This window comes from Citrus clementina, unplaced genomic scaffold (assembly GCF_000493195.1).
Source record: "Citrus clementina cultivar Clemenules unplaced genomic scaffold, Citrus_clementina_v1.0 scaffold_4, whole genome shotgun sequence".
In the NCBI taxonomy this organism is placed as follows: domain Eukaryota; kingdom Viridiplantae; phylum Streptophyta; class Magnoliopsida; order Sapindales; family Rutaceae; genus Citrus; species Citrus x clementina.
In genome coordinates, this window is record NW_006262274.1 from 20,129,301 (window position 1) to 20,152,441 (window position 23,141).

The following is a 23,141-nucleotide window of genomic DNA, read 5'->3' on the forward strand; positions in this document are numbered from 1 at the left end:
CACTTCCTAAGTGTTAACAACCAAAAGAAGAGCAAGCAGTAACAGAATTGTATCAGAGCAAACCTAAAAATGTATGACAGCACAATGAGGATAACAGTGGCAACATGATGGCCCATCGACACCCCAAAGTCAGCACGCCTTGTTTCCCAGAACATGAGAGCAAATATAGAGTAGGTGTAAAATCCAGCAGCATACATATATACCCCTTTCAATTTCAACCTGTAAAAAAATTCAGTTCTTTCTCAATTGAGTAATAAAGCAGAGATCAACAAATCGTTTAAAAAGCTTATTTGCAAGGAAATAGTTAAGCAATAAATAAAATTAACAAAACACCAACAAGAACTTGACATAAAAATCAGAACGGAAAAAAAAAAAACCTTACTTAATCTTTTGATCCGGCCACACCTGATTTCCCGGGCCCACCCAAAAGCATCTAGTGTTCTTAAACCAAGGCTCATCATATGTTACAGAGAGAGCCAGAAGCTCTGCTGTAAGAAAATACACGCATTTCCAAGCTGACTCATTAAATTTCCTAATCTTTTTTTTTCTCTCGCTTGTCTTGAAATCCAACATATGATGCCCCTTGCCAAATATCCATCGCTTCGCAACTTTCTGTTACAAATACATTTCAGTCAGTCATAATAAATTGTTTGAAGAAATATGAAAGCTTAGAGGATTTGAATATATGGAAAAGGGACCATAGAACATGCCCACAAGGAAAAAGAAGTCACATCCACAATTTGTTTCTTTAACACATACATATACAACTGCATTTGTTATATAGTAGTCGTTGGGAAGAAAATTCAAGCAATTAAAAGTAATTAACACTTAACATACGTACGTATCCACACTCGCTATTAATCTTCACCATTTGCATAAATGAGTAACGATGTCCGCAATTTGGAGGATCTTACTAACTATTTTAGGTTAGCCCTCAATTTGGAAGATCCTACTAACTATTTTGGGTTAGCATCCCTCTCAACACCTAAACACGGCAGGAAACTAAAAGACGAAAACGAAAGTTGCTACATATCACATGCATAGATAAAGATATATAAAATCAGCTAGAGACTGATAGAAGAATCTAGATTAGTAGGTAGCTATATCTTTATCCAAAACTTACACAACAAGATAGTCAAAAATGCCAAAATTCAACAATGTCACCTGGCATCTGACAACATACCCTATAATTGAAGAGAGACGTAAGTGGAGCAAGAAAAGTCAGTTCTTTTAGTTAGTGTTTGAAATTTGCTTTATCAATAGCTTAGATGTTTACAAGAAGCTAACGATGATATTTCTCTTTTCTACTCTGCATCCTTGTATGCTTCACTTCTGCTAAACTCACACTATGGTCTTATTGTTTTTCATGTACCAAATCATCAACAATACTATTCCGTACAACATAGAAATTCAGGCAAAGCCCTGTAAGAGTTATTAAGTTTGAAATATGTAAACTGAATCATCAGCCAATGCTGGAGCTTGAATGATAACTAACCACCATCATAAAGTGGCAACCATTTATAAGTCTTGGCAACCAATCACATTTCCATGGCAAGACACCAATAAGACACTTCCAAAGCAAGAAGGTGAATATGTCTTTCTTCTTTTGATACTAATCCCTGAACGTCACTTCAGTATGCATTGGGTTCAAGACTGGAAACTACTTTCACACTCTAACACCTGTATTAAGAAAATCCTTAAAGGTGGGTTCCACGGAAAGTACATGAATCTAGACATCAGCGTCATTGCACTAAGGAGTGGAGATGTTTCCAATCGAAAGGTATAAGATGAGTGATATTCACATTGAATCACCAAATCCAATACAAAATGGCCCCTTCTATCTAATCTGAGTAAAACAAATCATTTGAAACACTACCCCTCTCATGATTAACCCAGAGAATCTTTTAATATTAGATCTTAACCTCTCTAACATCCAATAAGCCAATATATGAGAATACAAGTGAACCAAACTCTGATTTAAATCAAGACATACTTTTTCAAACCATAAAAATAACTTAACATTCACTACTGCTCATAAAACGCTATTCCGTCCAATCAACACACGAAAAGAGCACAACGCATCATAGAGAACCGCAAATTATGTACAGGTCGATCAAATGCCCTAATAAAACAAAACAAACTAGCTACTACTAATCCGACAAGTTGAAAGTCAAACCTCAATAAAGTAATAAAAGTCAAACCTCAACAAAGCAATAAACAACATACAAAGAAATAAAAAGAAAAGGAAAAAAGAAGACGAAAAGAAGTTGAAAAGAAGTACCTCGAATACGAATTTTTCAAGAAAGAATCGAACGGAGGGAAAGTAAAGAGCGAAGAGAGGAAGAACAGCAAAATCCTCATAAGCTGGGTACGATTCTTGCTCCCAGTTAACAGATTTCACTAATTCAACGAAACCCATTTGCGATGATCCTTCAAATTGTCTAGTGGTGGCAGAAAGAGGAAATTTTGGCGGATCACCAGGGAGGAGTAAATGGTTCAGGCAGAGATTAGTTTGTGTGCGCGATGTGGACTGAGTTTTTCAGTTTTTTGTACTCCTTCTTCATTGTAGGTGGACAAGAAAGAGACTTTCGTTAGATTCGAGCTGGGAGTGATGGAATGACGATTTTGCCCCTCTTCCTTGATACCTGGTAGTTGACCCATCTGTGCTGCACGTTCATCATGGTTCGTAGTTCGTACTTCGCAGATCGTACTAGAAGGGTGAAATTGTGAACTGCCTACAACTCATGGTACCATGTGATATCCAGAGTCCAGACTGTGTGAAGCCCATTCTTCCTTGTTGACTTGCCACGCGGCATGAATAATAGCTATAAATAATTAAAATTTTATGACAAAAATTATAGGTTTGAGTGGCTGGACACTTTCACTTTTTAAGACACTTTCACTTTTTAAAAAAGGTCAAGGTTCAAATCATATTCTCTTATAGAATCATAACTTTAACTTTAGTCAGTACTTTATTTTTTACGGGTTGATTCGTGCAAGCGGAGATTAATCTAAATTGTAATTTATATTTAAAGGTCCTTCTCACAATTGAGTTGTGGTATAAATTTAAAGATTCCTCCAACAGTTAGAGTCCACTTCGTGATTTTGATAAAAAAATAATTTATGACCAAAATGAAGTAATAAGAAAAATAGTTTTACAGAATTGGCCCAAATTTTTGGTCTGTTGACAAAACTATCCTTATTTCAATTTTTTTTTTTAACTTTTGCAGTAGAAAGATTCTCGTTTCAACAATAATGCCCCTAAATGATTAAAATTTCTGAATTATAGTATATTGGAATTTTTTTTTGTATATTGTATTATATTAGAGTTTTTATATATTTTTTAATAGAATCGGTTTATTAAAATGAAGTTGTCATATATTGTAATGTAACATTATAACAAATTAGTGAACAATCATACAATATGAGAGATAAAGAGTCACTATATAACACATTTATTGGAACAATTTTGTAAGGATAGTATTACTCAAACTACAAAAAATAAAAAAAAAGGTTAATTTATGTCTTAAACAGATGAAGTGCGAAGTTTTTTTAATTTTATTTTTGCAAAAGATCTACTCAGTAATAAAATAGTTAATATAGATTAAAAAATGATTATCTATCTAATTTTAGATAAAATCTAAAAGTAAAAAGCAATTAAAGTTTCCATTTGTTTCGGTAGCAATAGTGAGGACTGAAGAAGAGATGAGGTTGAGGCACAAGTGTTGAATGGGTGCAAAACAATAGGCCAAGCACTTGGGAACCATCTCCAATGTTGTTGAATAATAAGTAACCAAAAAGAGTGGAAATGGAAAGCTTCATTTGATGTTTTTAGTATTTTCCTTTTTTGGTTTTGAGAGCCCATCCAAGTTTAATGGGATGGCCATTGAACACTTTCATTCGAGATTTTACCCAGGAAGAAAGACAATCTAATTTGATCACCATATAATGTGTTTTCATTTTAAAAACTTGATAAATGAAATACAGATGGATATTCTTGACCAAATTTTTTTATAAATTAACTGCATAAGATGCTTGATGGTGATCGTTTAACAATACTAGTTACTGGAGTTTTCTCATAAAATACTTGGATCTTGATCTGTCGATGGGCTACCAACTGTTCACAGATCAGAAATATGACAAAGTCAAATGGGAGTATGGAACCAAAGAACATGCGCAAGTGAAAATGCATAACAATTTTTTTTAAGGGAAATTATCATTCGTATACCCTTAGTTTACTTCATTATCAAAAATACTACAATATTTTGAGAGTGTATCAATCGTCCACCCTAAGTTAACAAAATGTATCAGCTGACCACCAAATCGTTAATTACCGTTTAAGTATGATGACGTCAAAAGGGTAATTTGGTCTTTTCATATGATACAAGTGATAATTTAAGGATATACAAGTGATAAAAAGAGAATTTAAGATTATAGAAGTGATAATTTTTAAGGGTAAAATCGCCAATTCACTATAATTCCGTTAACTTTCAAACGGCAACTAACGGTTTGGTGGTCAGCTGATACATTTTGTCAACTAAAGGTGGACGATTGATACACCATCAAAGTGTTATAGTATTTTTAATAACAGAGCAAATATAGGGTATACGAATAATAATTTTCCTTTTTTAATTTATTCACCTTGCATATTCTTTTGAAACCTAGAGGCTTCCAGGACACTTGGCACTCCAATCTCAAGTATGCCCTCTTAATCCTTTGAATGCTTTATAATTATTCAAAATAATTATAATTATTTAATCATACAATTAGTAAAAGACATATAGAGACACAGATGTCTCCTGTCTTGCACCAGTTAATGAAGGGGCCATGCCCATGCTGTGTACATTTTCTTTGAGACATACAAAAACTAACCTAACAAGGCGAAGCCAATTAATGATTGTCAATACCTATTGATCAATTAATTTCATTGAAATAATGTCTCCTGGGTCCGTACATGCATTACTTGTAAAGATGAATCACATCATCATCATAAAATAATTGTAAGTAACTGTCTATTCCAGCATTTCTAAAGTTTGTCATTTTTGTGAAACGCCAAACACATCATGTGATTATGCTTAAGATTGTCAAACTTTTTTCGACAAAATAAAGTAATCATTCCAACACTAACTTGAAACTTCATACAACTTTTTATCATTGCAAAGGGCAACTATAAGATTTGCAAACTAAGCCCACAAGAGCAATGTTCATCGGAAAAAAACAGCAGTAAATCTAAATCTTGATGATGGGCATATCAGTTTTGTCTCATGTAGCAAACAGAAACGAACAAAAGCAAGTGATGAAACAAATTTCCAAATTTAGGACATCTTATCTAATTATTACGGGAAACTTTAGATAAATACATATGCAGATGGAGCCCTTAAGCAAAAGAAAGTGAGTTCCCGATACATATCAATCAAAAGAAGAAGAAAGATACAAAAACAATGAATTGTTTGGCCAAAACAGATGATGAGTCATAGGAAAGGAAACATAAGAATAAGCCTAGCTTACCTACTGATGGATAAAATTGCTCAAGTCTCTCAATCATATGGACCCTCCACAAGTTCACAGTATTTTGTGATTTCTGTAATTAGCAATGGAGTGAGAAAGTTATTGTTAAATAGTTACAAGCTTCCCCTGATAACACAGGAAATAGAAGCCAGCTTTATGGAGAGACTGTGCAGAGAAGTAATATGGAAGCAGATACAAAATGCCAAAACCCAGTTGGATTCTGCAAATTTTACAGGAAAAAAGCTGTCCTCGGTTGGTGACTGCACACAGAACTGACCGTGTGAAAATTAAAGGAACGGTGAAGAGTGCATTTGTAATTCATTTAAGAAAATAGGTGTCATATTCCTTCCTGTTTGTTGAGTGGGGTTCATCTGATTTTCCACCTTAAAAGCAGCTGCATTTTTTATTTATGAGAGAGACAGAGAAGTAAAGGCGGGTTGTATTTTCTGGTAAAAGTCCAAATTTGACCAAAGGAGTTTCTCCAGTAGTTTTCAAACGCAAGAACAAAGATTTTTAACCAAATTTATGTGATGTGCTGGCCTTTTTATCTCCAAATTCTTGTCATCTAGTGCTTAAATGCAAAGAATCAATGGAGATAGGATTTCGAGGTGGCAAAAATTTACTATGCCAATTCAATAATGAAGGTTGTTTGTATGTATGAGTGTTGTGTGATGGATGTGTTCTTTTGTCCTGAGTGTGGAATGCTGCATGTTGTTGGGCAAGACTCTACATAGAGACACAAAGATACATGTCCAATTCCCAGGTAATGAAATTTTAACATTGTTAGTTGTCACAGAAATACCCGTCAATTTTCTCACCTAAGGGAAGCTAACACTTGGCTTTTCATCTCCTGTTGAGTAATGATTTTCAATTACAGTGTTTTCAGTTCTATCCTGCTAATCTAGATACTCTAATGGAGCCTTCTAAGATCCTTGGCTGTAAAGAAGAATGTAGTAGCAGCGCGTCAGGGTGGACAATGTATATTGGCTCCCCTGCCCATGAAAATGATAACTGTGAAGATGATGATGATGATAGCGGTACTTACAAGCAAAAATTTGCCAGCAACAATGATGATCGTCCTGGGGATGATGATGATGATGATGATAAGAGTGATGATTCGATGGCATCAGATGCGTCTTCTGGGCCAAGTTATCAAGAGCTTCCATTGGATAGCAGTAAGCCAAGCCTTGACAAGCATGCAACCGGTAAGTACTCAAAGCAAAAACTTCACAAACAGAAGACAGAGAGAGATGAAAGCAGAATCAAAGTAGAAAGGGATGAGCAGCATGTGCTTAAAGCAAAAATTGCTGCAAGTCAAACTCAAAGTGGAGCGAAGGTGAGGAAATCCAAATAGATGGGGAAATAAAAAGTTGATTTGTCAGATCTTGTTCAGTTCCTAGATGTAAAATATTTCAATAAAGAATGAACATATTTTCACAAAGACATATGGGCTGGAGCATGTACAGCATCTTCTTGCGTGTATTTTTACTGCAACCATATGCACGACTTCATAGTTATCTTGTACTAGAAAAGCGTACCAAGAACTGTGTGGTTTCTGCAATAATATTTCTTTTTACTGTTGTCTTGAAATAGGAAACATAGACTGCATAATTCAATTATTCAAATCTTACTCTCAGAAAATGGAGACTTAGTCGAATTTCAAGGACTGAAACCGGTAATTCAACTATTTTTATTAATCAACCTTGTGCCCAACTATTTAATCACCTCCACACAATTGATTATTCTCCTGTACCAGTTCGAGAAGTCTCAGGAAGTAGTTTTGTGTACCGAGCATCCTTAGAATTTGATGTTTGATGTTCTGAAATTCTTTTCGCTATGAATTTTAGTTTTTGTTAGAATCAGGGATGCTCTCAGCAGACTATCGGGTTTAGCTGATGGGTATTCCAGAATATCCCTCTTTCATGGCAATGTTTTGCAACCTCTTGAGGCAAAACTTGTGAGATATGAGCCTCAAAAGCTTGTAAGAAATATTAGTCTAGAGGAATGTGATAATACTTTGGAGACTTCAACAATAGAATCTGCTGTGCAAGACAGCTTCACGGCATCTAGAGTTGATAACTGCACTAAGAGGAACTCTTCACTGTCTGCAAGAGACATTATATGTGCTTTCAACTATAGTCGTTGTTGTCTCCATAAACGTGCAGATCTGGTCTTGTATTTCAAGCACGTTCTTCATGCCTTGTCTAAGAAAGGTGGCACGTCATCAGAGCAGAAGTTAAGACTACAGAGGAGATTTGCCAATTTTACGGTATTATATAATCTCTCCAAACATTTAGTACAATTTACAGTATCAATGCCAGGACTAGATATACAAAATTTAACATGGTAAGTCATTGTCGATTCTGGTTATGTTCGAGTTAGGAGTATCTAAATATTTTGAGTTCACCACCTCTGATAAAAATCTATGCTAGGCTTTTTGGATCCTTTAGGATGTTCAATAGGGCTCAATCAGAGCATTTTTACTTACTCTCCCCCGGCTAGTTCTTAAATAATGGAGCAGATAAAGGGTGGAAAAAGTATTGAAACTTGAACTTGGGCGGATTGACAATAACTAGAAACATGATAGTATTTAAATTATGCTTTCTGTAAAGAAAGATTGCCTCTTTGATTGCCCTCGTCAAAAAGCTAAATGGTTTAAGAACTCTTATGTTTCCTCAAAATCAGCAGCCATAGAATCAACATTTAGAAAGCAGACAACTGACAACAGAGACATAACAACTACATTATGCTGGCATGAAAATGTCTTAGATAAAGAGGACCTGGTAAGGAAGGAAGATTTTACAAATTTCACAAATAATGATTGCCATCACATTTTGCTCGATTGAAAAAGGAAAAAAGGGCAAACAAATGGCAATCAAATGGGCACAAAAAGTACATTTGAAATCTAAATTTTATCCAAATATGATTTTTCTCTAATATTACTTCATGGTAAGCTGGCAAAGAATATCATTGTACGTCTTCAAAAATAATACCAGCAAAGCAAATCTAAGGAAGGATTAGAAGCAATAAATAGTAGGCAAGATGGTAGAGATGGCTCATTCCACTAACCGAAGTTACGATGAGATTCGTACGAAGGCCCATAATTCTAAGTGATATCAGAAAGATTGAGAATGAATTCCATAAAGTTTCAACAGCCTACAAAAACTGCCGTCTGTTGACTATCCAAGCAAGCATGCACGTTCCTAGATCTTCATTCTGTCTACTATAGACACTGAATTGTGTATTATCATTCAACAAGCATGATTATAGAACAAGCACTTATTAATTATGGCAGTACAAGAAATAGAATCTCATGCAAGAATTGTTACTTGAGAGAAAAAGGAAAAAGGAAAAAGGAAGAGAGATCAACAAAGAGGACAAAGAATAGAAGCCAACAAAGTTTATTATATGTTTACCCCAAATATTTGCGATTCACCAAAACTTACTCTTTTTTTCCCTTCTGGGGAAGGGGCCAAAACTTAGAACAAAGCACATAAGAAGGCTTCAAAATTGTACAAGACTCCTAGCCCAATTTTCTCAATATCAGTGAAACATTTCAGCTCATGTTGTACTGTCTAAAAAGTCATATAAGGCTAAAGACATACCAATCAGGTTCCCCACACGGCCATTGCCAATTTCCTCATAATTATAAAATAAATTCAGTAAGATCAGACAATGAATTCACCAAGTGAAGGGCACATGCACTAATTGGACAATACAGCAGTCAATTTCACCCAATTTTCTTGACATCAGAAGTGTACTGATCACAACATTTCAGAAGGGAGAAAAATTAAGAAAAAGCAAGGATAGAGGGTATATTCGAAAATCAAATGAAAATAAAACTTAAGATTTAACAATTGTCCAGAATAATTAAAAGAAAATAATTATAGTTTCAGTCAATGAACATTATTGGGTTCAATAATAGTGGTTCATTGAGGCAAGATACAACAAAAGAAAGTTCAAATCAGATCTTTGACTGTTTAGCAATCTTGAACCATTCAGTATGGAAGGATCCAGATATGTCAACCCTCTCATAGGTATGAGCTCCAAAGTAATCTCTTTGAGCCTGAACCAAATTAGCAGGCAGCCTCTCTCTCCTGTATGTGTCAAAATAAGCAAGGCTGGAGGACATACCAGGAGTACTAATGCCTGAATTGATAGCAAGGCAGACAACTCTACGCCAAGCAGATTGTCGTTCTATAATCTCCTTTGCAAACTCTGGATCGACAAGAAGATTGGCCAGATCTGGGTTTCTGTCATAGGCCTTCTTAATACGGTCCAAGAATATAGCACGAATAATGCAACCCCCCTTCCAAATCCTAGTCAGCTCCCCAAGTTTCAAGTCCCACCCCTTCTCAATGCTCTTTGCACGTATCAAGTTCATTCCCTGGGCATAGCTGCATATTTTGGATGCATAGAGTGCTTGTCTCACGTCATCAATCAACTTTTCCTTATCAACAGTTTGCTCAGCTAGGACATCGCCAATGCCACTTGATCTGAAGACTTTGGCAGCTTCAACTCTTTCCTCCTTCAAACCACTTAGGAACCTGGCATCCAAGGATGATTCTATTGTGGGGGCAGCAACTGACAAATCAGCTGCTTGCTGGACTGTCCACTTTCCAGTACCCTTCATGCCAGTTTTATCTAAAACCTTGTCTACCAAGTACCCATCTCCTTTGTCATCCTTAATTCCAAATATATCTGCAGTGATCTCAATCAAGAAGCTCAGGAGCTCCCCCTTGTTCCATTCGGAGAAAACCTGTTGTAGCTCTTCATTTGAGAGCTTCCCAACTGATTTCAGTACATCATAAGCCTCTGCTATCAACTGCATATCACCATATTCAATACCATTGTGAATCATCTTAACAAAGTTTCCAGATCCTCCTTTACCAACATAAGTAACACAAGGACCGCTATCAGGAACCTGAGCAGCCACCTTAAGAAGAATATCTTCTATATGCTTGTAGGCCTCAAAGGAACCTCCAGGCATTAAAGAAGGCCCATACCTAGCACCCTCTTCACCACCTGAAACTCCCATTCCCAGATAAAGCAGACCCAATTCAGCCACGGCTTTCTGTCTCCTCTCAGTATTCTCATACCATTCATTACCACCATCAATGATACAATCTCCTTTCTCCATGTAAACAGATAATGTTTTAATTGTTTGATCAACAGGAGAACCAGCTTTTACAAGCATGATTATAACACGAGGTTTCTGGATTGAATGAACAAAGGATTCAGGATCATGGAAGCCACATAAGGGCAGATTCCCTTCTTGTTTGGCTCGTTCAACAGTCTCGTCAACTTTAGAGGTCGTCCGATTGTAAACAGAAATTGGGAATCCTTTCTCAGCAATGTTGAGAGCAAGATTTTGACCCATGACAGCAAGGCCAGCTAGGCCAATTCTTGTCTGGACCATCTTTAGTCACCTGCAAAAGGTAGTTGACTCCTGTTCTGATGAATTGCAATAAAAGATAATAATTCCTGACTTAAACAAACACAGATTCAAGAACCATATAGTGAAAGTTTTAAGACAATGTTATAACTAAGTCTTGCATTAAGAAACGTAGCTGCTCAAAGCATCTAGCACTAGCAGATCCAATGGCAAGAACTTGATATCTCCATAACTAACTGGCCTATATATATATATATATATATATATATATATATATATATTTGATACTCCCTAGTGATTCAATAGCATTACAAATATTAGAATTTATCCAAATCGAAGAAAAATATTAAAATTTTACAATCCTGAACGAGCAGAATGAATTAAAGAATTAAAAACCAATAAAAAAAATGCAGAAAGATCAAAATATCAACCAACAGGGGATACCCAGATCACAAATTCACAAAAAGCCATGCATTAAACAATTGTAAATGCTCGAAAAAGACAAACATACCTGAGAAAAATTCAACCTTGCGAAGAATGCTTGAAAATGAAATGAATTTAGGAAATTTGAGGATCTGGGTTTTGCGAAAAAACAAACAATTTGATTGAATGTAGTCTATTTATTAATTTGCCTGGCTCTTAAGCACTTGTTAGTTGTTGTAAATGTAGAGGTCAAATTCTGCGGATTGTTTTTAACCTTTTATTATTATTTGTCTTAGTTACTCTTCGTGGCTTGGGTAGTTGATCTTTGACTCTGAGGACAAAATCCACCCATACGCCAACTTTTTGGTTCTAATTATTGCCCCTATCTTTTTTATATTTTTTGCTCTAACCCTTTAGATTTTGTTTATTTGTATAAAATTCATAGTTATTTCAATTTTCATTCTTTAACGACATTGTAAATTAATGTTTAATTTCACTTCAAGTAAGCGGTCGGTGCCCTCAACAATTGCATTCAAGTTCTTATAGAGCTCTTTCCTCTTTCACAGAAAAATATAAAATAAAAATATTTTTTTTCTTAATTTTATTGGTAGGAGCAAATCAATCTCGTTATATTCATGAGTATATTATAAGGCAAATGCTAAGTTACAATTATTATAACTTATATTTCTCATGTGAACCACACAAATTACGAGTCTTGTAATTTTACGTGGTTCACGTGAAAGATGTAAGTTACAATGATTATAATTTAGAAGCCCTCATATTATAAATGAATAATAATACAGCCACAAACTCTTGTACAAACTTATTTTGTACAAACTGGCGTGGCATTAATTCATTGGTTGAATGAAAATATAAATTAATAAAAACAAATCATGTGGGCCAAGTAATATTTAATTCAACCAATCTTATCATGCCACATCAATTTGTACAAAATAAGTTTGTACAAGAATTTGTGGCTGTATCATTACTCATTATAAATATGTCTATTTAAAACTGTAACCTTTATTTTCTAATAGACATGTAAATAGGTTTGTGGTTGTGTTACTTTTGTAGGTGAATTGGAGTTTTGGTGTGAAAGAAAGAAATAAATTAAAAATTCTCTCCGGAAGTAGGTGGGTATTGGGTAACGTGCGACTTATTAGGTTATCATGCACGGACAGCATATGTGTTGTTGAGCACTTGAGTGGGTTGGTGAAGAAAAAGATGCTCTATTTTCTCTTCTGACCCACTTCAAACAAAATTGTTGATTAAGACTTCAATTGCTTCAATTTGCATTTTTTCCATGAAAGTCGAGTACTGCCGTGTGACGACTTTAATACGATACAATCAGTGTATATGATCGAATTACCCGAATGGTCGAGTCAGAAACATAGAACAAGTAAACATTCTAAAACAGTAACTATGTACGAACACTCGATGGATCAACACATGAAGTTAAGACTTAGTTCTCAAAGAACAATTCGATGGCAACATTTATTAAACAGTAACAAAATTTCGCAACATTAGACGTACAACACACAAAATTATAACTCGGTACTTAAAAATTCATAAATTTCTTCTCAAAGCATGCCCTGATGATATACTTCTATGAACTTTTCGCCTCTTCTTGATGATTTCATTGCTAACGACAACTCCTAGTGTGATTCCTATAACCATCCCAGTTCCATCTCCAAAGCCAAAGCCAATCCAGAAAAATTCCCAGTCAAAAATTGAACCTGAGCCCTCTTTATCTTTAGTAGTCTGCTCAACTGGAGGCAATGCATTTTGGCAAGCTTTAGGCAAAGGAAAGCCGCAAAGGCCTGCATTTCCTTCAAATGAAGCTGCTGTGAATGTAGCAAACTGAGGGCCTCGCGGTATCTCCCCCACGAGAAGATTCTGCGACAGTTTTAAAACTGAAAGGAAGTTCAAGGTGGCCAGTTTTTCAGGAATCTTGCCTGAGAGCTGGTTATGTGACAGGTCTAATGACCCAAGCTCCTTGAGGTTTCCAAGTGTGGCAGGAATCTGACCCTTGAAATTGTTATTTGACATGTTGAGTACTAGGAGTGCATCAAAGTCTCCAAGCATTTCCGGAATCTCACCTTCAAATTGGTTGTTGGAAACGTCAATGGAGGTGAAGATTGTTAGGATCTTTGCCAATTCCATGGATAGTCCTTTGTTCATCAAAGTCACTGAATCTTGGTAGTACAAGTTACTTAGCTCCAGGTAAACAAACTTAAGAATTTGGCTTTCTTGTGATTCTTTTGTCCGCTTCTTCATGCCCCTCCAGCTTTGAAACCATCTAGCAGGCAAATTACCACTGAAGTTATTAGAAGAAATGTCGATTATTTGCAGCAATGCAAAGGCATTTGCAGTTTGAGTATCCTTAATTGAACCATCATAGTTGTTGGACTGCAAGACTAGTACTCGTAATTGGGGCAATGTTTCCAGCCAAAATGGGAATGAACCATTTAACTGATTTTTTCCAACATCGAGTACTTCCAAACTTGTGCACTTTGACAATGATTTTGGTAACGAACCTGCTAGGTGATTCTGACTGAGGTCTAGAGTTCTCAAACTGCACTCATTCCCGATTACCTGGGGTACCGTTCCTAGAAATTCATTGTTCCGTAGCTTCAACACCTTCAAGATATTGCTAGAAACTAGGCAAGATGGAATTGATCCAGTCAGGTGATTGTCAGAGAGGTCAAGGACTTGCAAATCAAATGCATTACATAATGACAGAGGGATTCCTCCACTAAGATTGTTGCTTGCTAAGGAGAAGAAAACAGCATAGTTTATGTAATTACCAATGTTATATGGTATGTTGGTGGTAAATTTGTTTTCCGAGTAATCCAAGAATATTATAGAAGCAGGTGGGATAGGAAAGGATCCCTGCAACATGTTGGAATGAAGATCAAGAACTGCCAAGAAGGTTGAGGTAAGATTGGGACCTGGTTTTTCAAATGCTTCTAGCATATTGTGAGAAAGGTTTAGATGGACCAACTTCCCATCCCCTACATTCCAAGTCCAATTAGGAATTTCTCCTTTGATTCTATTATTAGAAAGGTCTAGATGGAACAAATTGGTTTGGTTTCTCAAGAAATTTGGGAATTCAGTTATTTTGCAAGAGCTCAGTTTCAGTGTTCCAATTTTTGGAAACATGTTTGAATTGCTTCCACTGACGTTGAAGGAGAAATTATTTTCGGATAACTCAAGAGTTCCAAGCTCCCTGAGGTCTTTGAACATCTCAAGGGTTATGAAGCCACTAAAGTTGTTAGAAGATAGTCTCAGGACATTAAGCCCTTTAATTTGAAAGATAGACTCAGGAACTAGACCCTGAAGCTTATTTTGACTGAAATCCATCTCCCTCAATGACAAAGAAGAAGCATTCTGGAACTTTTCCAGCTGCCCATGGAACTTGTTTTGACCAAGCAATAAAGACTCAATTGACTGCTTTGTATATAGTGACTTAGGGATAATTCCCTGGAGCCAATTATTTCTCAGGTCAAGGACCTGAAGACTGATTAGCTGATCTCCATATGATAAGGGTATGGTACCTGTGAAACTATTATGAGCGAATTTCAAGCTAATTACCTTATTTGAGGAAGCAAACGAAGGAAGTGAACCACTGAAGTTGTTTCTTGAAAAATCAATATTGATCAGCTCAGTAAGGTTTCCAAATGAGGATGGAATGGATCCAAAGAAACTGCAACCTGAAAGCTCCAAATCCTCAAGAACGGCCAGATTGTTTATTGAATCAGGTAATTTCCCTGAGAATCTAGTCCCCGAGATCTTAATAACTTTCAGTTGGCTACTAGGAGGAAACTCCGGCAAAGAACCTGTGAGATTTGAATTGCCGGATACATCAAGAAAGCACAATGAGGGCATCAAGAAAATCTTTTCTGGAACTCTACCATACAAGCCGCATGAGCTGAGGTGCAAATATTGCAAAGAGGAGAAATTTGTCAGGAAATCAGGTACTTCTGAACTAAGGTCGTTCCCATCAAGATTGAGATGAGTGAGGAGCTGGAGTTTCGATAAAGAAGAGTGAATTGGACCAGCAACATGGCAATCAGGCAAGCTCAAAATGCGAAGATTGAAGAGTGTTGAGAGGATTGGACCCCAGTCGGCTACTGAGATATCGATTCCACCAAGGTAAAGCTCTTCCAGATTAGTAAGGTTTTTGACAAGCTTTTCCAGATTTGCACGTCGGAGTTGGATGGGTGCCACTAAGGGAGATGCCGATAGATCAAGAGATACAAGCATCTTGAGGGATGAAATTTCCAGTGGAATGTGACCAGAAAAGCCTGAATATGAAAGATTAAGATGTGTCAAGCTGAAAAGTCTATCAAATCCTGAAGGAAAAGGGGAAGAATATAAGCTATTATTAGCCAAGTTGAGATGTTGTAAACGCTGAAGATCGAACAGACTGCTAGAGCCATTGATTCCCCCAGTTATGAAGCTACTGCTGATATCAAGGCTGATAACATGACCTGTTCTGGGATCACAAGTGACCCCATCCCAGGAACAGCAATCAGTTGTTGAAGACCAAGACAGTAGCTTATTAGTTGAGTCAGTTTGAGGATCAAAAGACAAGCCTCGCTTAAATTCGAGCAACAGCAATTTTTGGTCCTCAAGGCACCGACCAGAAACTAAAATACAGAGAAGGGAAAACCCAAAGAAGAAGCTTGAGAACCAGATTTTCCAGGACCAAAATGGAAGTGGATTTCCCATGTCTGATGATGGTAATTTGCTTTCAACAACACAAACTGAAGTTGGTTTATATATTTACTAGTATGAGGGACGTTTCATGGAATTTATTAAAAATATTATTCTTGGAAGATTAATTCGTTAAGAGCTTATATATATATATATATATATATATATATATATATATATATATATATATATATATATATTTAAAGTGCACACTTGCTAGTTGCTATTCTTCTTCTCCATTTTTTACTTCGTTCTTATCTCATTTATTAAATTATTTCTTTTTTTTTAATAAATAATAATAATAATAATAATAATAATAATAATACCACCACTACTACTACAACCAAAGCAATTTCCAACTCGTTTAAAAATTTTTTTTTTTTAAAAAAAAAGAATTTCCAGGTGCTTACGGTTGCTACCCTTATGGTCAAGTGCTATGTGCTAACTCGTCAACTTCAACAACCCACTGTTTCTCTATCACCCCTTTATTAACTCTTTAAAATGTGCATTTATTTAGCCAATACTTCCCTACTATGTATATCTGATATTTGTTCACACCTCCCATTCATACGATTACTTAAAAGATAATCACATAATTCTACCAATTTTTTATTCATATTGTTTGATAATTGGATTGCTTTTTCTAGATATTTGTTTGGCTATGATCTAGAATTCTAGATGATGAATTTTTTTACAACTATTTTTTAACGCATGCAATCAGTTTTTCATCGAATAACTTTAAACAAATAAAAATCTTAACCGTACGATCCCACATCGTTACCTTTTCACTGGGGCCCCCACTGTCCCGCCAATTTATTGTCCCATTCAAATCCCTGATCAATTTAGGGGTTTTTAATTAAATATGCCTTAAAAGTAGTGTATTTAGTTAAATATATCCCATGTTTGAAAATTATCTAAGTATGTCTTTTTATGTGGTACATTGTCTAAAATATCCCTAAAGAAAAATATAAAACACACACACAACTCACAACACTCTTTGCTTCTCACGTATTTATCATCTATACAAAAACTCACACCACACTCAAAATCACTCACAAACAGCTAATGCACTGAGTTTGTTTGCAGCTGGGTGAATTATTCATCCCATGAATAAGGTATTTGAAACTTTTTTTATTTTATTTTGGGCTATCTATTCAATTTGTTGACATTATATTATTTTTAGGGTTTTGTTTGGTTTGTGATAAACACTAAAGCAACTCATATTTTCATTACATTTGCATCATATGACTGTTATTTGATGGATTTTATAACTACATTCGTTAAAATCTGAAGTTGTTGTCAAATTTTTTTCTGCACCCGACATACACGACAGCAGTCGTGTATGTATGTATTTACACGACTGTAGTCGTGAAAATGTGCAAAAAATTTCAATTATTATGACACCTTATTATTCTATTGGTTCAAAAAATATATATTTTTCACTATATATATCCTTTTACTATTACTAGACTATAGTCGTGTGTGTTAATAAGTTACACGACTACTAACGTGTACGTATAAACTTACATACTATAATTGTTAATAAGTTACACGACTACTATGAACCTTATATACTTGTTATTTTTTGTTGTTTTAATTTTTTTAATATCTTTCATATTTAGTGATAAATTTTTACCTTTTTGTTTCGCAGATGAATAAACATGTTTGTGTGACTTTCTAAGAACAAGTATTGAAGGGAGGCGACCAGAGACTTATAAAATATGGACCGAGTGTTTGGGTTGAATATGCCAAAAATTTATGATGAATGTTGAATAACTTCTATTATATTACGACTTATTTACGATTTCAATAACTATTGGATTTGTGTTATTTGATAGGCAATCGAACTATAGTTAGTTTCATTTATTTGAAGTTTGATATGTTTAAAATCTATATTGATTGTGTCATCAATATAATGAATGATTGAAAAGAATTTTTATTCTGTGCACATACCCGAGTACAATCGTGTATTTTGGCTGTTACAAAACTGGTCATGTTTATTTCTAAATACTCGACTACAGTCGTGTATCTGTGCAAATACTCGATTATCACAGAGAGCTTGTCATATTTATTTCTAAATACTCGACCATAGTCGTGTATCTGTGCAAATACTCGACTGCAGTCAAGTATTTTGTCACAGAGAGCTTGTTATTTTTATTTGTAAATACCCGACTACAGTCGTGTATCTGTGCAAATACCCAACTGCAGTCGAGTATTTTGTCACAGAGCTTATTATGTTTATTTCCAAATACCCGACCGCAGTCGTGTATCTGTGTAAATACTCGACTGCAGTCGAGTATTTTGTCACAGCTTATTATGTTTATTTCTAAATACCCGACCACAGTCGTGTATCTGTGCAAATACCCGACTGCAGTCGAGTATTTTGTCACAAAGCGTATTATGTTTATTTCCAAATACCCGACCGCAGTCGTGTATCTGTGCAAATACCCGACTGCAGTCATGTATTCTCTTACAGTGTATTCCTTGTGTATATATTGTGCAAACTATCTTATCTATCATTAATATAAATAACAAATAAATAAAATATATTAATGCTGTCAATTGTCTTTAATGACATCAAATATCAACAACATCCTCATTACAACTATTACATCTCATAATCCAAAAAATGACACTACAAAGTTTTTTTCCATGACCTATGCCCAAATAATTTTACAACCAAGGCTTGTCGAAATTGTGTAACATGATTTTGTTGGCAGTATGAATTGACATCAAGTCCATGGGCTAGGACCTCCAAGTACCGCAACAAAAATGCTCCACAGTCACCACTAACAAAATTCATATAAATCAATTGTTAAAAATCATCATTCTTATTATTATGTTCAAAACACATTATATATATAGTACATACCCTGATTTTTGTTGCGGGATGTCACGCACTCGCACGATGGGCCAAAGAATTTTCGAAATAACCTCACTACAATCTGGATGTGTTTCGTGATATGCTATCTTCTGAAGTACTAGAGGTATCATGTCTGCAACAGGCAGCAATTGTCTCACCAAAACTGAATCCTTTGTTAAGTCTATCATGGAGTCATAAATAGAAATCTTGCCCCCAAGTATATCGACCACACCGAGAACCCAATGATCATTCATGAATATTGACAAATACACCTACGAAATACAGACAATATTCTTAACAAGTAACGGCAAATATATCTACGAAATGCGGTAACTGTTTTTATCTACTTGCAGTTGATTTATTAATAGTGTACTATCAATAGTTTTATGCTGAAACAAATAGCAAATTGTTAATAAATTAGAATTGCAAAATAAAGGTTCTACAACAAATAATAGAGAAAACCCAGATTGTAGCATAATGAATGCATACGCAGCTGAAGAAAATTGATATATAATTCCCATGGATGAAGTTCAACTACAAACAATAAGTAAAATTATATAAAGATCTAATGCATAAACTAGTGTAGCCATAACCGAAAATTCATAAGGATAATATTTAATTAGGAACTCCCACAACCATTATTAAAGAGCTATGAATTCACTCTCTTCAATTTCAAATTCACAAGTTAAAGAAGCTTCATTACATTACCAGCAAGAAAGATTATCAGTAAATAAGCAAGATAATGACCAAAATCATGTGGGTAATTTATTTTTTAAAACCCTAATGCATATAACCCTAACAATTATGCACCATAAATTCTCTTTATAAAGTAAAAATAAGTGTAAATGTGGTTAATGACCTTTAGTTCGGTGAATTTCCAACCTTTAATTCGGTGATTTTGTAGCTTTTAATGTGGTGGATGAACTTGCAGCAGCAGGAGCATGAACTTGCAGCAGCAGGACAGGCGTTGTGTATGGTAGCTCGTGAAGGCAGATTTTGAAATTTGAAGAATTAAATTGGGGTAATTTTATAATTGCACATTGAAAAAGGTATATGAAAGAAATTTTGAATTATGGGGGTGTAGTTGGATAAATACCTAACCTTTAGGGTATAGCGGGGACAAATCCCTGACCAATTTACCCACCGGTAGTCTTATCTCACAACGGTCAATAACCACCGCAAATCCATTCTCAATTTCTCATATAACATTCATCGCTTTCGCCGATTCACTTCCCACAAAATCGCAACTAAAACCCAAAGCTATGATCCTACGTGGCATCATCCCCACGACTCCCCTCCCTTCTCTCCGCCTCAAACTCAAACCAACCCGAAACGTCACCGCCTCGTCGTCCCAAACCACCGTCAGCAAATTCTCTATCTCCGACCAGGAACTCGAATCCCGGGGCTTCATTCTGCGCCGCACGATCTCGGACCTCGACATCAACCACCTCAACTCAGTCTTCGTAGCCGTCGGATTCCCCAGGCGGGACCCAGACAAAATCAGAGTGGCGCTAGAGAACACGAGCTCTCTGCTATGGATAGAGTACGAGAAGACGCGGAGGCCGGTGGCATTCGCTAGAGCGACGGGCGACGACGTTTTCAACGCGATAGTGTGGGACGTGGTGGTGGACCCCTCGTATCAAGGGATGGGCTTGGGGAAGGCCGTGATGGAGAGACTGATAGATGAGTTGTTAGAGAAAGGGATTTGTAACATAGCCCTCTATTCGGAGCCCCGAGTGCTGGGGTTTTACAGGCCCCTGGGGTTTGTTGCGGATCCTGGTGGCATCCGTGGCATGGTTTATTCAAGAAAGTCCAAAAACAAGAAATTATAATCTGTTAAATTAATTAACTAAAAATGATTTCAAATGCATTTCTTGTTTTGTATTATTATCATTGGATACAAGAAAGAGCTTCTACATTCTCACACTTAGATGACTGAGTCCGCGACAACAAAATTGATCTTTGCTACGACAAACGTACTGCACTCCCATAAGTTCTTGCATCATTGCTTCTGTTCTTCTCCTCTAGCAATGCCTGAAACAGTTGATTAATCAGATATTGAGGTTCATGTCTTCTCATTCTCAACAACAAAGAAATTGTTTTAGAGCAGTGCATGATTAGAGAGGAAACTGTAAACTGGAAATCACACTTGATGATTCAAATTCAACTCTGCGAGAGGCAGAAATTTTGGAATTGGATTTACGATTAAGAGACTGGAGATTGTGATGAATATGCGTGATGATTGTAAAGATTTTTTTTTGGGGATATGCTGCTTACAGTGATAGTACTACTAACTCAGTAGTGCTTAACAAGCTTCAGTCAAAAATTGCAAAAGGTATTCTTACCCTTGCTGTACAAATATTTGCCGTCTATTACCTTTTTATTGGAATTCATATTAGACAGATAAAATAGTAACAATCAAATAGCCATAAGAAGTTATATACAAACGGTTGATGAGTGGTTCGGCTAAAAAATGTCTGATAAATATGCTCTTAAGTTTAGAATTGCAATTCATTCTGTTTCTTTCTCCCCAATAAAAGATCGTGCGATCCAAGAGGAAATGAATCCAGAATCTAATAACCAACTAGGCCTAAACTGAATCCTATTATATGGTGCACATTGGATTTTCGACAAGTTCGGAAAGCATTGCCACAAATGCTAGTGAAATCTAAAACTAGATCAACAATCTTTTAAGCCCCATTATGTAATTGAAGTTTCTTCTCCCCTGCCTTAAACTTACACAGGCATTTTCACATCGCACAGCAAACTCTCCTGAACCCGCCATCCACTTTGGCGTGTACAGTGCGAATGATTGTGATAATAGTAGAGGCAACCATGGATCTCAGTTCAAACATACTCTCTCATATGTCATATATACTAACACTAAAGAAACTTTCGGTCCATTTCTAAAATTGCTTTGCCTCATAGCATAACATTGTACAGCAACACTGATAGCGAATTTTGGTGCCGCCATTTAGTCTTTTTTCATCTCCAATCATGACACTCCCCCTATATATTTAATTTCAACCCAATTTTATATCTACATATTGCAACAATTACAACTAACTCTATACAATAAATTCTCGAAGAATAAGAAATGAAAAATCAGAAACTGACAAAACATAGAGTCTAAAAACACTATAATGAATGACATTCTTGATGACCCAGAAGATAATTGATGAAGAAGAAAATAAATGATCATCCAAAATTGTGCTGACGTAGCTGAATTTGAAAAGAGTGAGAGAGGATTACAACAATACCTCCAAAAAGGGATCAAGAAACGACCTTGGAGTTGTGCAAGAAAGCCACAGAGCAAAGAATGGAAGTAATGAAAGCGAAGAAACCTAAGCCGATCACCAAAGAGATCCCCGCTACTATCAAATCCAATATGCACTGCAAACTTAATCCCATAAATGCCATCATTTCTTCCCCGAAAACGATCTTTTAAAAATCTAAGTTAAAAGGAGAAAAAGATAGAAATTTTGAGGTGGGTTTTTTGGCTAAAGATTTCTGCTGAAGCTTGAGAGAAGAAATGGGGCTGCTGTTCACTAAATAAGAAGATTAAGGATCGATAGAATCAAGCGGTGAGAAAACAGAGGTGATGGAGAGTGAAGGCTGAGACGAACGGTACAGTTGCTTTTTTTGGGGAAACTCAATTATGGATTAATACAATCACACCTGCACAGTAATATCATTAATATGCGGAGAAATTTTAAATTACCCTTCATAAATCATTTTCTTATTTTTTAAAAACTCAAGTTATCTTTATTTTTATTTAAAAGATTAAAAATAAAGCTGGACCGATGAATCTGTATAATCTTAACAAAAATAAGAAAAATTAAAATATCTCAAAAATAAGAATGATAATTTAAAGATAAATTAATTTACCATAACATAATTCAAAATTCACCCTTAAAATACTATGAGCAGGTGAATTTATCCGAATTTATCCCGTTCTGTTGTTTCCAGTGGGTTATGCGTCTAACTCGCAGTAAATAGCACAAACTCCTAGACACCAGAAACTTATCTTCGTTGTGTTGTGTGCAATTGCTCAGCCTTGTCTTATCTCCCTCTCCTTGGACAGATAACAGCTTTCAACAAGTGTTGTTGCCTTCACCTCCTTAATTCATATTGCAGATTTAATGTGAAACAATGCGAAGAAAATCAAAATTTTAAGGAACTACTAAGTTGGAGAGATGTTACCTTTACCTCCTTACTCATCCTATAGAATTA

General features: G+C 35.7%; 6 protein-coding genes and 1 long non-coding RNA gene across 9 annotated transcripts in view; 2 read left to right on the forward strand and 5 right to left on the reverse strand.

Moving 5' to 3' along the window:
• The window catches only part of LOC18044849 (LAG1 longevity assurance homolog 3), a 5,574-nt gene extending 2,828 nt beyond the window's left edge, over positions 1 to 2,746 (reverse strand). For both annotated transcript variants that reach the window (XM_006437740.2, XM_024186592.1), the window contains exons 1-3: positions 2,282 to 2,746; positions 383 to 612; positions 64 to 219 (exon numbers count right to left, since the gene is read on the reverse strand). In XM_006437740.2, the coding sequence (XP_006437803.2) occupies positions 64 to 219; positions 383 to 612; positions 2,282 to 2,419 (524 nt within the window). In that variant the 5' untranslated portion in view covers positions 2,420 to 2,746. The remainder of the gene's footprint in view (positions 1 to 63; positions 220 to 382; positions 613 to 2,281) is intronic.
• Positions 2,747 to 6,150: 3,404 nt separating this feature from the next.
• On the forward strand, positions 6,151 to 7,037 carry LOC112099263 (nonsense-mediated mRNA decay protein 2-like). 2 transcript variants are annotated; one of them, XM_024186518.1, is made up of 2 exons: positions 6,151 to 6,271; positions 6,414 to 7,037. In XM_024186518.1, the coding sequence occupies exons 1-2, from the start codon at positions 6,184 to 6,186 to the stop codon at positions 6,860 to 6,862; spliced, it is 537 nt and encodes a 178-aa protein (XP_024042286.1). In that variant the 5' UTR covers positions 6,151 to 6,183; the 3' UTR covers positions 6,863 to 7,037. The 2 variants fall into 2 exon arrangements, with proteins under 2 accessions (XP_024042286.1, XP_024042287.1); XM_024186519.1 differs by having other exon boundaries at positions 6,156 to 6,271; positions 6,386 to 7,037.
• Positions 7,038 to 9,384: 2,347 nt separating this feature from the next.
• On the reverse strand, positions 9,385 to 11,710 carry LOC18044851 (6-phosphogluconate dehydrogenase, decarboxylating 3). Its single transcript, XM_006437748.2, has 2 exons — positions 11,415 to 11,710; positions 9,385 to 10,937 (listed from the first exon to the last, which is right to left on the reverse strand). Exon 2 carries the CDS (start codon positions 10,925 to 10,927, stop codon positions 9,473 to 9,475), a length of 1,455 nt encoding a protein of 484 aa, XP_006437811.1. The 5' UTR covers positions 10,928 to 10,937; positions 11,415 to 11,710; the 3' UTR covers positions 9,385 to 9,472.
• A 1,182-nt stretch (positions 11,711 to 12,892) lies between these two features.
• LOC18044852 (receptor like protein 42) lies at positions 12,893 to 16,060 on the reverse strand. The gene has a single exon (XM_024186294.1). The coding sequence runs from the start codon at positions 16,058 to 16,060 to the stop codon at positions 12,893 to 12,895; it is 3,168 nt and encodes a 1,055-aa protein (XP_024042062.1).
• A 2,567-nt stretch (positions 16,061 to 18,627) lies between these two features.
• On the reverse strand, positions 18,628 to 19,846 carry LOC112098835. Its single transcript, XR_002905887.1, has 3 exons — positions 19,768 to 19,846; positions 18,918 to 19,180; positions 18,628 to 18,834 (listed from the first exon to the last, which is right to left on the reverse strand). It is a non-coding gene; the product is annotated as an uncharacterized LOC112098835 (long non-coding RNA).
• A 304-nt stretch (positions 19,847 to 20,150) lies between these two features.
• LOC18044039 (serotonin N-acetyltransferase 2, chloroplastic) lies at positions 20,151 to 21,269 on the forward strand. Its single transcript, XM_006437750.2, has one exon. The coding sequence runs from the start codon at positions 20,171 to 20,173 to the stop codon at positions 20,738 to 20,740; it is 570 nt and encodes a 189-aa protein (XP_006437813.1). The 5' UTR covers positions 20,151 to 20,170; the 3' UTR covers positions 20,741 to 21,269.
• LOC112098834 lies at positions 20,768 to 23,016 on the reverse strand. The gene is made up of 3 exons (XM_024185261.1): positions 22,797 to 23,016; positions 22,194 to 22,586; positions 20,768 to 20,942 (listed from the first exon to the last, which is right to left on the reverse strand). Exons 2-3 carry the CDS (start codon positions 22,329 to 22,331, stop codon positions 20,874 to 20,876), a joined length of 207 nt encoding a protein of 68 aa, XP_024041029.1. The 5' UTR covers positions 22,332 to 22,586; positions 22,797 to 23,016; the 3' UTR covers positions 20,768 to 20,873.
• Between the last annotated feature and the right edge of the window lie 125 nt (positions 23,017 to 23,141).

Coding starts and splice junctions, on each gene's coding strand:
- LOC112099263 (XM_024186518.1), top strand. CDS start 6,184: ATGTGTTCTTTTGTCCTGAGTGTGGAATGCTGCATGTTGTTGGGCAAG. Junction 6,272..6,413: donor GATACATGTCCAATTCCCAG/GTAATGAAATTT, acceptor CTGCTAATCTAG/ATACTCTAATGGAGCCTTCT.
- LOC18044851 (XM_006437748.2), bottom strand. CDS start 10,927: ATGGTCCAGACAAGAATTGGCCTAGCTGGCCTTGCTGTCATGGGTCAA.
- LOC18044852 (XM_024186294.1), bottom strand. CDS start 16,060: ATGGGAAATCCACTTCCATTTTGGTCCTGGAAAATCTGGTTCTCAAGC.
- LOC18044039 (XM_006437750.2), top strand. CDS start 20,171: ATGATCCTACGTGGCATCATCCCCACGACTCCCCTCCCTTCTCTCCGC.
- LOC112098834 (XM_024185261.1), bottom strand. CDS start 22,331: ATGATGGCATTTATGGGATTAAGTTTGCAGTGCATATTGGATTTGATA. Junction 20,943..22,193: donor CTTTCTTGCACAACTCCAAG/GTCGTTTCTTGA, acceptor CAACTGTTTCAG/GCATTGCTAGAGGAGAAGAA.